A 13,004-nucleotide genomic window follows, 5' to 3' on the forward strand; every position below is an offset into this window, starting at 1 on the left:
TTGCTATAGGGTGCGTGTGCTCGCCAGACAGACAGAGAGAGACAGAGACAGAAAGCGAGAAATCACCCCCCGGGGGGCATGGCCACTTCGCAATCCCTTCTCCTCCATTCTCCTCTCGGGATCTTGAGCACGCACGCACACGCGCCCGGCGTGAGTTTTAAGCCACAGGGTCCAGGATGCGAACCGCGGTCGACTACGTGGGAGTCCAGGGACATAGCCATTACTCTAACTGCTGGTTCCCAAGCGATGTCATTTTTTAGGATGTCCTGTATCATTATGGCCTTGATTTGTATTTCTCTGATGCCTGTGACGTTGAGCACTTGTCATGTGATGGTTCGTGTTTTGCGCAAAGTCTGAGAGATACCGATTATTTTAACTGAATTATTTCTCTCTTTATAATTAAGAGCAGACCATTTTTTCTGAGAAGGGAATGGTGGTGAGCATCAACCAGAGCCGACTCCAGGCCAAGGGCGTGGGCCAACACAACAATGCCAACAACTACAAAAACCAGAACTTTGAGGAACTGCGAGCAGCCTGTCTGCGGAACGGGAAGCTGTTCGAGGACCCCCTATTCTGTGCAGAGCCCAGTTCGCTGGGCTTTAAGGAACTGGGCCCCAGCTCCAAAAACATGCAGAACATCTGCTGGAAGCGACCCAAGGTGGGCACGGGGAGAGGAGCCATGGGCCCCTGGCGGGAGGGGATTTGTAGGGACACCCCCATCTCTTCTATAATCGCTAATTCCCCGCTGACCCTGGCGGTAGGCTCAGCTCCATGAGAGAAAGCTTTTTAGTATGTTTTTAAGGTTTTTGTCATAGGGCATGTGTGCTCACCAGAGAGAGACAGAAAGGGGGAAATCTCTTCTCCATCCTTCTCTTGGGATTTTGGGCACCCACCCACACAAGCCTGGTGTGATTTTCAAGCTGCTGGGTGTGTGATCAACCAGGTTGGGGTCCAGTGACTGAACCACCATGCTACCTGCTGGTCCCCACTGGGGACGGCTCTAAATGCGCTTAAGCCTACCTGCCCACCAGCCTTTGTTATCACAGCCCACAGCTATGCCAAGCTGGTCCTTTGCCCTCCCCTCCCCCTTCCTGCTGTTTGTCGAGAACTTCAAGGTGGGTGTCATTCCCAGTAAAGGTGGGAGGAAGGTTGAAAGGGGTGTCCTGGGCCCCTCAGATGTGTATTCCTTTTCTGCAGGAAATCACACACAATCCTCAGTTCATCGTGGATGGGATTTCTCCGACAGACATCTGCCAGGGCATACTTGGTGAGCAGGAAGCAGGAGCGGATCTCCGCTGGGGGCAGGGGTGAAGAGAGAGGAGTGTTGGGGAGGGGCAGTGCCAGGGCTGGAAAACTGGGACCACCTAAGCTCAGACCGCTGCTTTTGTTTCCTTGTCCCTCTCTCCCAAGGTGACAGTGTCACATGTGTTCTCTCTGCCCCTCCCAGGTCTGGATGCCACCCGCCACCTGCTGCAGGCTGGGGCTAGGGGTCAGCTGGATCGATACATTAGTTACCTATTGCTACATAATACATTACCCAAGACTTCATGGCTTAAAAGAAAACAACAGGGCCAGCCTGTGGCCTGGTGGTTAAGGCAGCTGCATCCTATACGCCTGACTCTGTGGTTTGAGTCCTGGACCCAGCAGCTTGAAAAACACGCTGGGTGCATGTGCATGCATGCCCAAAATCCCGAAAGGAGGGAAAAAAGGAAGAGAGGGATGGCAGCATGACCATGCTAATGGGGTGCAGGGAGGGGTGTTTCTAACTCCCCACCTCCCATTTCTCTAGTGAGTGCATGCATCCTCGGGGGGGAAAAAAAGTTATTTTTAATTTCTTACCTCACACTTTCTGTGGGTCGGGAGTTTGGAAGCAGCCTAGCCAAACGGTTCAGGAGGTCACAGTCAAGATGTCAGCTGGGCTGTGCCCTCTGAAGGGCTAGCCGGGCTGGTGAATCTGCTTCCAAGATGGCGCACTGGTGTGGCAGGAGACTGGTTTCTTACCATTTAGGCCTCTCCATGGGGTTTTGAACATCCACACAACAGGGTGGCCAGCTCTCCCAAAACCAGTGAAGAGAGAGGACGAGCAGAAAGCCATGATGTGTGTGACCTGTCGGGAGTCACTCACGTAACTCCCACCATATTTCATGCGCTAGAGGCAGGTGCTGAATCGGCCACACTCGAGGGGCGAGGATCAGACTCCACCTTTGGAGAAGATGGTCAAAACCATGGTGGACATGTCTTGAAACCACTGCAGGTGCTAGAACCACCTCATTCCAAGGTGTTAGATACGGAGCAGTAGGGCCCCTCTGCCCACTGTCCTATAGGCTCTGTGGACAACACGGGGATAGCTCTTCTCCCTCAGCTGGTCCTGTGTCATGGCTTCCTCCCAAGCCCTCATTGCCTCTTTAGGCAGAAGGCCAGGGTGGGCTTCTTCTAAGACTGAGCTCTGCCCCACTGGGGCTGGGAAAAAGTCAGGGTGTGGGCAGGGCAGAGGCCAAGGTGACCTCAGGCCCCACAGCTGTCACTGTGGCTTGCTGGGCTGGAAGGGCTCTGGGCATAGCGGGAGAGAGCTGGCTTCTTCCTAGGTACCCCACGGTGATGGGACCGGGCAGCCTTAACCTCTCTTTCCTGTCCTCTGTCTCCCCCAGACAGCCAGGAGGCCAAAGGTAATCCCAGAAGCTTTCCCAGTGCCTCAGCCCCAGCCTGGGCCATGCCCACACTGGCCACCGCGCTGCTCCCAGCCCCATCCTGGGAGGGCTGACACCAGGAGACAGGTGGCAACGCATGGCTTCCTTTAAAATCAGACCTGGGGCCAGGGACACTGCCCCTGGGCTCACAACAGTGCCTAGCTCAGGAACCCCGCTGGGGTAGACTGAGCCCTGGGTCTCTGACACAACGCGACGTGGGTTACAGGAGGAAGAGACATCCTGGGGCCTTCCTCACTACACCAGTGTACTGCTGAGGTGGGGGTGAGGAGCCATGGGGAGGGTCACTGCGCTTGCTCAAGCATGGAGGGGTACTGATTGTCTCCCTAGGAAAGCAGGCCCTGGACTGGGGAGCAAGAGCCTGAGACCAAACACGCTGCCTCCCAAACCCACCAGCACTAAAGCATGTGGCTGCAATTTGGGAATCTCTCACCGCAAAGGAAAGATAGAGCTCACCCCCCAGAGCCTGTCCCTCTGCCTCCTTCCTGAATGCCCTTTAGTGGGAGGCTGAAGCAGGGGCATCTCTCCTGGGGTGGGGGGGTGCCAGGACCAGGTTCCTGCTCCTACAGGCCTTAGATTCCGGGGTCTGCCCATTCATGCAGGGAGCACGCGAGGGCAAACCCTACCCCCTTTATTTATTTATTTATTAGCTATCAGGCATGTGCACTCACTGGGGAGAGACAGGGAGAAAGAGAAAGCACCCCATGAGGGGATGGCCACACCGCAATCCACTCTCCTCTCAGGATTTCTGGCATGCACACACATGTGCCCCATGTATTTTTTTTTTAAAGAATTATTTTATTGAACTTTATTTATTTATGTATTTATTTTTATTTTAATTTGACCAGAGAGGGAGAGAGAGAGAGAGAAAGAAAGCAAGCCGCTAGGTCCCAGACTCGAACCAGGATCGACTATGTGGGAGTCCAGCGCCCTTAACCACCATGCCACCTGCCGGTCCCGTCCCATGTATTTTTCAAGGTGCCAGGTCTGGGATTCAACAGCACCTTAACCTCCGCGCCACCGGCCGACCTCCTGCCTGTCTTCCTAGGGGACTGCTGGCTGCTGGCGGCCATTGCCTCCCTCACCACATACCCCAAACTGCTGCACCGTGTGGTGCCCAAGGGACAGAGCTTCAAGAAGAACTACGCTGGCATCTTCCACTTCCAGGTGAAGGACAACTGAAGAACCAATGTTGCTCTGTGTGTGTGTGTGTGTGTGTGTGCGTGTGTGTGTGAGAGAGAGAGAATTTATATATGGTTTGAAGTTTGTCTTTCTCTTTTTGAAAATAACTGTTATTGGGGCCAGCAGGTAGTGTGGTGGTTAAGGCACTAGACTCTCACATGGCTGACCACAGTTCAAGTCCCGGACCTGATGACTTGAAACTCATGCTGGGCGTGTGTGCATGGTTGCCCCAAATCCCAGAAGGATGGAGGAGAAGGGACTGTGGCAAGGCCCTGCCCTCCGGAGGGTGATTTCTCACTTTCCCTCTCAGCGTCTCCCCTTGCCTCTCTCCAACATGTGCATGTACTCTAAAGCAAAATCCTTTTTAAAAAAGAAAGAAAATAATACTTACTAGAGTGGGATTTGCTTGATTACCAGAGAGCTATCTGCTCATTGAAAGGAATTGGGTAAACTCATTGCTTAAGCCCCCAAAGAAAACCACTGTTAAGGTCTGTGGCTCTCCCTCGCCCTTCTCTTTCTCCCTATGACATACCGTCATGGCAGCGAAGCGACAGGTCAATCGATGGCAGACAACGGTCCTTTGAGCACACAGGCCGACTGTGCAGCCCGGATGTGCAGCGGGCTCTGCCGTCTGGTCCTGCACATGCAGGCTGTGAGCTTCCCACACTGGCGAAATCGCCTAACGACGGTTTCTCAGCACACACCATGGTTGGAAAGCGAGGCATGACTGCATATATGTGTATGCATGTGTGTGTGTCCGCATATGATATTGGGCACCACTATCACATGAGTTTTGTAATCTTTTTCTTTTTTTTTTTTTTTGAGAGGTTTTTGCTATAGGGCACGTGCACTCACCAGAAAGACAGAGAGAGACAGACAGAAAGTGAGAAATCACTCCCCAGGGGGGATGGCCACGCCACAATCCCTTCTCCTCCATTCTCCTCTCGGGATCTTGGGCACGTATGCACACGCACCCGGCGTGAGTTTAAGCCACTGGATCTGGGACTCGAACCACAGTCTACTACATGGGAATGCAGCAACATAGCCATTATGCCATCTGCTGGTCCCTAGTTTTGTAGTCTTTAACTTAGCAACTTGTGGGCAAATTCCCCATGTCGTAAAATACTTCTGAGAATCCTAAGAGGTGTTTTTTTTTGTTTGTGTATGCATGATATTTTTGCTATAGGGCATGTGTGTTTGCTAGAGAGACAGAGAGAGACAGAAAACGAGAAGTCACCTCCCCAGAGGTTTGGCCAGGCCACAATCTCTTGTCCTCCACTCTCCTCTCGGGACTTTGGGCACGTACACACACATGCCCAGCGTGTTTCAAGCCACTGTGTCCAGGACTTGAACTGTGATCCATCACGTGGAAGCCCAGCACCTTAATCACTACCCTACCTTTTGGCCCCATCATAAGAATTTTTAAGACCCCAGAGATCCTAAAGTCCAGGTCTCCTCTAATTGCAGGGGCAGATCTTCAGTTGGGGGGTGGGTGGGGTCATCCCAAAGGCCTTGGCAGAACCAGAGAGGGGGCTGGGGTCAGGATTCACCAGGCAACCATTCTGGTGACTGGCTTCTCTGACACTGGCGTGTCACCAGGCCTGGCCACCAGGAGGCGCTAGGATGACAGGGTTCCTGCAGGAGAGGTGCGTGTGGAGGAGGACCGTGGGGCAGACAGATGCCCCACTCGGCTGAGGCCCACCTTGCTGCCTGCAGATTTGGCAGTTCGGGCAGTGGGTGGATGTGGTGGTGGACGACCGGCTGCCCACCAAGAACGACAAGCTGCTGTTCGTGCACTCATCAGAGCGAAATGAGTTCTGGGGCGCCCTGCTGGAGAAGGCCTATGCCAAGTGAGTGCGCCGGCCGAGGGAAGGGCGGCCAGAGTGGGGGAACAGGTGGGGTGGCAGCGTACCCCTCCCTTTCCTCACCACACCCTCTAACGTCCAAGTTCACCCGTCCATCCCAGAGTCCAACAGTGCCCTCTGTGCCCACAGGTTGAGCGGGTCCTATGAAGCGCTGTCAGGGGGCAACACGATGGAGGGCTTCGAGGACTTCACAGGGGGTGTGTCTGAGAGCTTCCAGCTCCAGAAGCCGCCTCAGAACCTGCGGAGGATGCTGAGAAAGGCCGTGGAGCGGTCCTCCCTCATGGGCTGCTCCATTGAAGTAAGCTGAGCTTGGTCAGGTCTCAGGGCCCTCCCCTTGTGTCACATTCTCTTAGAAGGCTCCTTCCCACCCACATTCCAGTCCCACTGCCCCCTCCTCAGACTAGCCTCTCTACCTCCCAACCTAAAGTGGCTGCTCCCACGTCTAATGTCTACTTAGCTTCAGTTTTCTCCCCAGCATTTGTCATGACCTGAAATGATGTTGCATACCTATGTATTTGTAGCCCACATTCTCCCGATGCTATTCCCATTCCATGGGGCAGTGACCTTGTTCGCCTCATTTCCTGCTAATTTACAGGTCTTAGGACATAGGCTAGGGCCTCGCATGAAATAGGCACCCAGAACATATTTGCCCTAATAAATAAATGAACCCAGAGACCTACCATGTAGCCCAGCTACTGCATGCTTGGGTATTTATCCCAGGGTAATGGAGACTCATGTCCACGTAAAATCCTGTAAATGAATGTTTATAGCACCTTTTTTTATAGTGGCCCAAGTGAGAAACAACCTAGAGGTCCTTCAGTGAGTGAATAGTTAAACTGGTGGTTACGCACCATGGACTAGCAGTCGGCAGAAAAGGAACGAGCTATGGGTGCATGCAGCAGCCGGCTGGATCTCAAGGGAATGACGCTGAAGGAAAACAGCGGCCCCGAAGGTCACGCGCTGCATGGCTCCATTTACACGGCATTCTTTTATTTTAAGTTTCTTTCTTGCTTTCATGAAAGACACACAGAGAAAGACAGGGAGGAGCCCTCTCACCAGAGTCTCAATGCCACCATTCTCCTCCCCAGCCTTTCCAGCCAGCCAGGATAATGGGCGCATGCCCAGTGTGTACCGAGTGGCCCAGGAACCAAACTCCGATCCTCCATATGGTGTCCGGCAGTGCAGAGCATTGCCTCACCAGCGCACCACCGCAGCTGGACCTGTGTGACTTTTTTTTTTTCTTTAGGGTGTGTGCACTCACCAGAGACAAACAGAGGGAGAAAGAGAGAAAGTGAGAAGATTCCTTCTCCATTCTCCTCTCAGGATTTTGGGCACACCCACAAGCGCTTGGCTTGTTTTTTCAAGCCACCAGATCCAGGTCTCAAGTGGCGCAGTCGGCCATGTGGGATCCAGCTGCCTTAGCCATCACGCCACCTGCTGGTCCTGTATGACATTCTCGACCTGCCAAAATGACAGAGAGGGAGAGTGGATTCGCGCTTGTCAGGGGCTAGGGAAGGGGAGCAGTGAGAAGAGGTGAGTGTGGTTGTAGGAGGGCCACACAAGGGTGCGTGTGGTGACGGAAAGGCTCTGCACCTGGGCTGCGGTGGTGGTTACACAGAACTGCCCGTGTGATGGATCTCCACCCAACACGTGAAGGGGTACTAGTAAAACCAGGGGAGTCTGAACGTCAACAGAGTAAGCCAGCACCCTGGTAATCGTCAGAGGGCACATACTTTCCAGAGAGACAGAAGGACAGAGAGAGAAGAAGAAAGCACCCCCTGATAGGATGTGGTCACGTTGCAATCACTTCACTTCTCCATCACGACAGCATTCGGGGCACGCACGCATGTGCGTCAAGTGCGTTTCTCAAGCCACTGGGGCCAGAATTGGAAACGTGACTGGCCACGTGGGGTCTAGTTCCCTAAACCGCTAGGCTGGGGACTGGCCCGACATCCTCGTTTTGATATGGTGCTATAGTTTTCAAAGATGTTACTGTTAGGGGACACCTCGGTATAGGATACATGGGATCTCTCTATTAATTCTTAAAACTGCAGGCGAATCTACAATTATGTCAAATATGAGTTTAATTAAAAGAGAAAGCCTGGGGCCAGTAGATGCTGTGGCGGTTGAGGCTCTGGACTCCCACATGGCTGACTGCAGTTCGAGTCCTGAACATGGCAACTTGCTCTTTCACTTCCTCTCTCTCCCTCTCCCTTTCTCTCTCTCTTGTGAGTACATGTATCAAATTAAAACATAATAATAATGGCACCAGCAGGTGATATAGTGGTTAAGGCGTTGGGCTTTCACGTGGTTGACCACAGTTTGGGTCCCAGGTCCTACGGCTTGAAAATTGTTCCAGACATGTGTGTGTCCGTGGCCAAAATCCCAAGAGGAGAATGGAGGAGAAGGGATCGCAGTGTGGGCCTACCCCCTGGGGGAGTGATTTCTCACCTTTCCTCTCACTGTCTCTGTCTTTCTTTCTCCAGTGAGCACACACTCCCAAATCTTATAAAATAATAACAAGGGACCAGCAGTTGATGTAATGGCTATGTTGCTGGACTCCCATGTAGTCGACTGTGGTTCAAGTCCCAGACCCAGTGGCTTAAATTCACGCTGTGTGCATGTGCATGCGTGCCCAAGATCCTGAGAGGAGAATGGAGGAGAAGGGATTGCGGCATGGCCATCTCCCCCCCAGGGGGGGAGGGGTGATTTCTCGCTTTCTGTCTCTCTCTGTCTTTTTGGAGAGCACACACACCCTATAGCAAAAACCTCTCTAAAAGAAAAGAACTCTCAAATAAATAAATAAAATAATGACAAATAAAATTAAATAATTTTTTTTTTCTTAAAAAGAGAGAAAACCGGGACCAGCAGTTAGCGTAATGGCTATGTCGCTGGACTCCCATGTAGTCGATCGCGGTTCGCATCCCGGACCCGGTGGCTTAAAACTCACACCGGGCTTGTGTGCGTGCGTGCCCAAGATCCTGAGAGGAGAATGGAGGAGAAGGGATTGCGGCGTGGCCATCCACCCTGGGGGGTGATTTCTCGCTTTCTGTCTCTATGTCTCTCTCTGTCTGTCTGGCGAGCGCACGTGCTCTATAGCAAAAACCTCTAAAAAAAAAAAAAAGAAAAAGAGAAAACCCAGGAGAGGTCTCACCTTCCTTCAGGTGCCCTGGTCTCTCTGACCGAATCCTCAGTGCCTTCCCGTCCTCTCTGATCTGTAGGTCGTCAGCCAAAGTGACATGGAATCCATGACCCAGAAGATGCTGGTGAGAGGACATGCCTACTCAGTCACTGGCCTTAAGGATGTGAGTCCTGACAACTGGGTACTACCCCGAGGGCCCTGAGAAGGAAAGCACTGTCCTAAAGCCATGCCCCTGACCTTTAACCCCTTCCCCCCAGGTCCCCTACAGAGGCAGGATGGAAACACTGATACAGGTCCGGAACCCCTGGGGCCGGATTGAGTGGATTGGAGCCTGGAGTGATAAGTAGGTGCTCCTGACCGAGGTGAGGGGTGCGCGGGACATGGAAGACCCCGCAAGAAAGCAGCAGCACAGAGGGACCGAGTGGTGTCCCATCAGGGAGATGCATCCCAGGGCAAGCCCTCCCCCTAGCTTCTCCATCTAGCTCAGGACCCCGGTGGGCAGGCAACAAGGACAGCAGCTCCTCTGGGGAGGAAGGAGGTGCTGGCTGGCCCGGCCCCCTTCTTCCACGGCCTGTCTCTGCTCTAGTGCCAGGGAGTGGGAAGAGGTGACCCCAGACATCCAGAAGCAGCTGCTGTCCAGGAAGGAGGATGGAGAGTTCTGGTTGGTGTGGCTTCAGGGGCTGTGCTCCTCCCTTCCTCTGTCCCGTGTCTCTTCCATCACCCTCCGTGTGGTGCCTTGGATGGGGAGGCTCCCAGGGCTTCTGGGGACAGGGGCCACTGAGGAGCTCCCTCCCCTGCCCCGCTACAGGATGTCCTACCAAGATTTCCTGGACAACTTCACGCTCCTGGAGATCTGCAACCTCACGCCCGACGCCCTTGCTGGGGACAGTAAGAGTTACTGGCACACCACCTTCTACGAGGGCAGCTGGCGGAGGGGCAGCACCGCAGGGGGCTGCAGGAACTACCTCGGTGGGTGAGGGCGAGAGGGACGGGCGGCGGGCTCACCACGAACCCAGGCCTGGGAGAGGAGGTCGGGGATCAGGGCCCATCAGGCCTGGGGTCAGTCAGATCTCACCAGCCCCTGTGGAGGCCTGAGACCGGGGGAGCCATCCACCGTGGGAAGGGCGTGGTCAAGGAAGCGTCCCCCGAATAACCACCCCATCCCGCTTCCTCCACAGACACGTTCTGGACCAACCCTCAGTTTAAGATCTGTCTCCCTGAGGAGGACGACCCAGAGAATGACGCAGAGGACAACTCCATCGTCTGCACCTGCTTGGTGGCCCTGATGCAGAAGAACTGGCGGCATGACCGGCCACAGGGAGCCCAGCTGCAGACCATCGGCTTTGTCGTCTACTCCGTGGGTGCTAGCGGGTCCCCCTCACCTGTTCACCCCTTTAAGACCCTCCCTCCCCAGGACCATGTCCACTGGGAGTGACACCTGCTCCTACTTCACAGCCCTCACCCTTGTGCTTTTCAAGGCAAGGCTGGCGGTTTCCTTCCGATAGGTTTATTCGTTTGCCATTTAGCCGCACTTCCCTCACGCCCGACATTGTTCTAAAGGCCTCACAGAGTAACTCCTTTGAGGAAGAGGAAGGAGACTGAAGCCCAGAGTGGTGAGGTCACTTGCTCAAGGACGCACTTCAAAGGGTGACAGGCAGAGCCTGTGTCCTATCCCCAGACACTCTGTGAGACTCTTCCATAGCCTCCCAGGCGTGTCCCAGCCACCTGGACAGTGGCCACTCAGAGGTCTAGAGGAATCCCTGATAGCAATTCGCAGGCTAAATGTGCTTTGCGAAATGCCAGAAATGGCTTCTCGTTGATTCACGCCTACACTCACCAAGTATTACGGAGCACCTATTGCATGCCGGGCCCCTGTCCCAGCTCCGGGGGGTTAATAGTGAGTGAAACCAGGAACAAGCCCTGCCTTGATCCCAGGCCACGCGTCCGCCCTGTTAAATGAGGTCGGGAGACGCTGCTTCGGCCCAGCTCTATGGCCCCAGCACTGCGGTGCTCACAGCATGTTAACACCTACCCCGGGGCAGCAGCCTGATTGGTGCTCAGGTGTAACTCACCACACCTACCCTGGGGCTCAGGTGTAACTCACCTCTTACCAACACGTTCGTCCTCCACCCTCAGTGTCAGTAACCACCTGCAGGCCGCGAGCTTTCCGTGGCAGCCCAGATTCGGCCCGCCTGGGTCCTCTCAGCTCCTGCACACTTACCACTGGAGTGAGGTTGGGGTCCAGTTTCCGTCCTTAAACGGGAGAAAACATCTACCCTGGCAGGACCAGCAGATGGCGTGGTGGCTAAGGCGCTGGATTCCCACACGGCCAATCATGGTTGAAGTCCCCTGGTGTTGAGAACCACACTAGGGCCAGCAGGTGCTGTGGCTGCCGTGCCGGACTCCCACACGCCCAACCACAGTGCAGGTCCTGGACCTGACGACTTGCTTCATCACTTTCCCTTCTCTCTGTCTTTCTCTGGTGACTGCACGTGCCCTAAAGCAAACTTAAAAAAAAAAAATAAGTAAGTAACAGGGACCAGCACATGGCATAGTTGCTGGACTCCCACTTGGCCGACCATGGTTTGAGTCCCAGACCTGGTGGCTTCAAACTCATGCTGGGTGTTGGCCTGTGCATCCCCAAAATCCCGAGAGGAGACTGGAGGAGAAAGGACTGCGGTGTGGCCAACCCCACTGGGGGGTGATTTCTCACTTTCTCTCTGGTGAGCACATGTGCCCTGTAACAAAAATCTCTCTCTTTTTTCATTTAACTTCACTTATTTATTTTAATTTGACCAGAGAGGGATAGAGCAAGCAAGACAGTGAGTGAGCAATAGAGAGAGAAAGTAAGCTGCCAGGTCCAGGACTCGAACTACAGTTGGCCGTGTGAGAGTTCAGGGCCCTTAACCACCATGCCTCTTGACAGCCCCTCAAAAATCTCTCTTAAAAAAAATAATAATAACGAACAAAATAAAATAATTTTTTTTTAAAAGAAAAGCATGCTGAGTGTGTATGGTGCCCAAGATCCCAAGAGGAAAGTGGAGGAGAAGGGATTGCTGTGTGGCCATCCCGCCATGGGGATGATTTCTCACTTTCCCTCTCTGTCTCTCTCTGGTGAGCACATGCGCCCTATGACAAAAGCCTGAAAACTAAAAAACAACAAAACAAAAAAACTATCCTGGCAAAACTTCGTGTAAACCGTACTTTGCTATCTAAAGCTGAGGATTTCTTAATGCTAGGACCTTTTAGCTGTGAAGGACCACACCCCACCCCACCACCAGTGTCCTAGCGCCCTTCACACACCTACACATGCGCGCGCACGCACACTAGGCACACCCTGCCTGGCTCCCTCCGGCCTGAGCCTTCTCCCTACCTTAGAGATCTGACCCTGCTCTCTCTTCCCTTCCCAGGTCCCAAAGGAGGTACAGGAGATGGAGACCGTGGGGCAGGCTCACCCCATCCCTGGCTGCAAGGGGAGGGAGTCAGCAAAAGGTTTTGAGGGGCACAGAGTCGGGATGCCAGCCTTCCCAGCCCTGGCAGGGGTCGGGGAAGGAAGGGCCCATGGAGGGCTGCTTGCCACTTGGAAGCTGTCCAGACCAACTCAGTTGGAGGTCATAGTCCCTGACCCCTGCCCAGCCGGGCTGTTCCTTTGGGGGCGCCTCTCCCCTGCCCTCCCACGCCAGTCCTGTACCCAGTCCCAGGGCACATACAGTTTCAGAACATCCAGGATATCCACTTGAAGAAGGACTTCTTCGTGAAGTACCAGGACCATGGCTTCTCCGAGATCTTCACCAACTCCCGCGAGGTGAGCAGCCAGCTCCGGCTGCCTCCAGGGGAGTACATCATCATTCCTTCCACCTTCGAACCTCACAGAGACTCCGACTTCTTGCTTCGCGTCTTCACCGAGAAGCACAGCGAGTCCTGGTGAGGGGATGCACCTCACTGCCCCTAAGCTGTAGGGTGGCCAGCTCAGAAAGCCCACTCTGCCCCTATTTTACAGTCAGGGACACTGAGGTACGAGGAGGTGACATCGCAGTCAGTAGCAGAAGCAGAACTAGAGCTAGAGCCCAGACTCCTTGGAACTGTTCTGTGTCGCTTTAGATGCATGAT

General features: G+C 54.0%; 1 protein-coding gene across 3 annotated transcripts in view; it reads left to right on the forward strand.

Annotated features, from left to right (window-relative positions):
* Nucleotides 1-13,004, forward strand: part of CAPN11 (calpain 11) — a 44,889-nt gene that overhangs the window by 10,331 nt on the left and 21,554 nt on the right. For 2 of the 3 annotated variants that reach the window (XM_006149051.3, XM_006149049.2), the window contains exons 2-13: nucleotides 405-658; nucleotides 1,198-1,267; nucleotides 3,754-3,872; nucleotides 5,604-5,737; nucleotides 5,882-6,050; nucleotides 8,974-9,057; nucleotides 9,152-9,237; nucleotides 9,481-9,555; nucleotides 9,703-9,863; nucleotides 10,073-10,251; nucleotides 12,305-12,316; nucleotides 12,607-12,818. In XM_006149051.3, coding sequence (XP_006149113.1) covers nucleotides 405-658; nucleotides 1,198-1,267; nucleotides 3,754-3,872; nucleotides 5,604-5,737; nucleotides 5,882-6,050; nucleotides 8,974-9,057; nucleotides 9,152-9,237; nucleotides 9,481-9,555; nucleotides 9,703-9,863; nucleotides 10,073-10,251; nucleotides 12,305-12,316; nucleotides 12,607-12,818 — 1,555 coding nt within the window. The remainder of the gene's footprint in view (nucleotides 1-404; nucleotides 659-1,197; nucleotides 1,268-3,753; nucleotides 3,873-5,603; nucleotides 5,738-5,881; nucleotides 6,051-8,973; nucleotides 9,058-9,151; nucleotides 9,238-9,480; nucleotides 9,556-9,702; nucleotides 9,864-10,072; nucleotides 10,252-12,304; nucleotides 12,317-12,606; nucleotides 12,819-13,004) is intronic. The other variant, XM_006149050.2, reaches the window with a different exon arrangement.

This window comes from Tupaia chinensis, unplaced genomic scaffold (genome assembly GCF_000334495.1).
Source record: "Tupaia chinensis unplaced genomic scaffold, TupChi_1.0 Scaffold000252_1, whole genome shotgun sequence".
In the NCBI taxonomy this organism is placed as follows: Eukaryota; Metazoa; Chordata; class Mammalia; order Scandentia; family Tupaiidae; genus Tupaia; species Tupaia belangeri.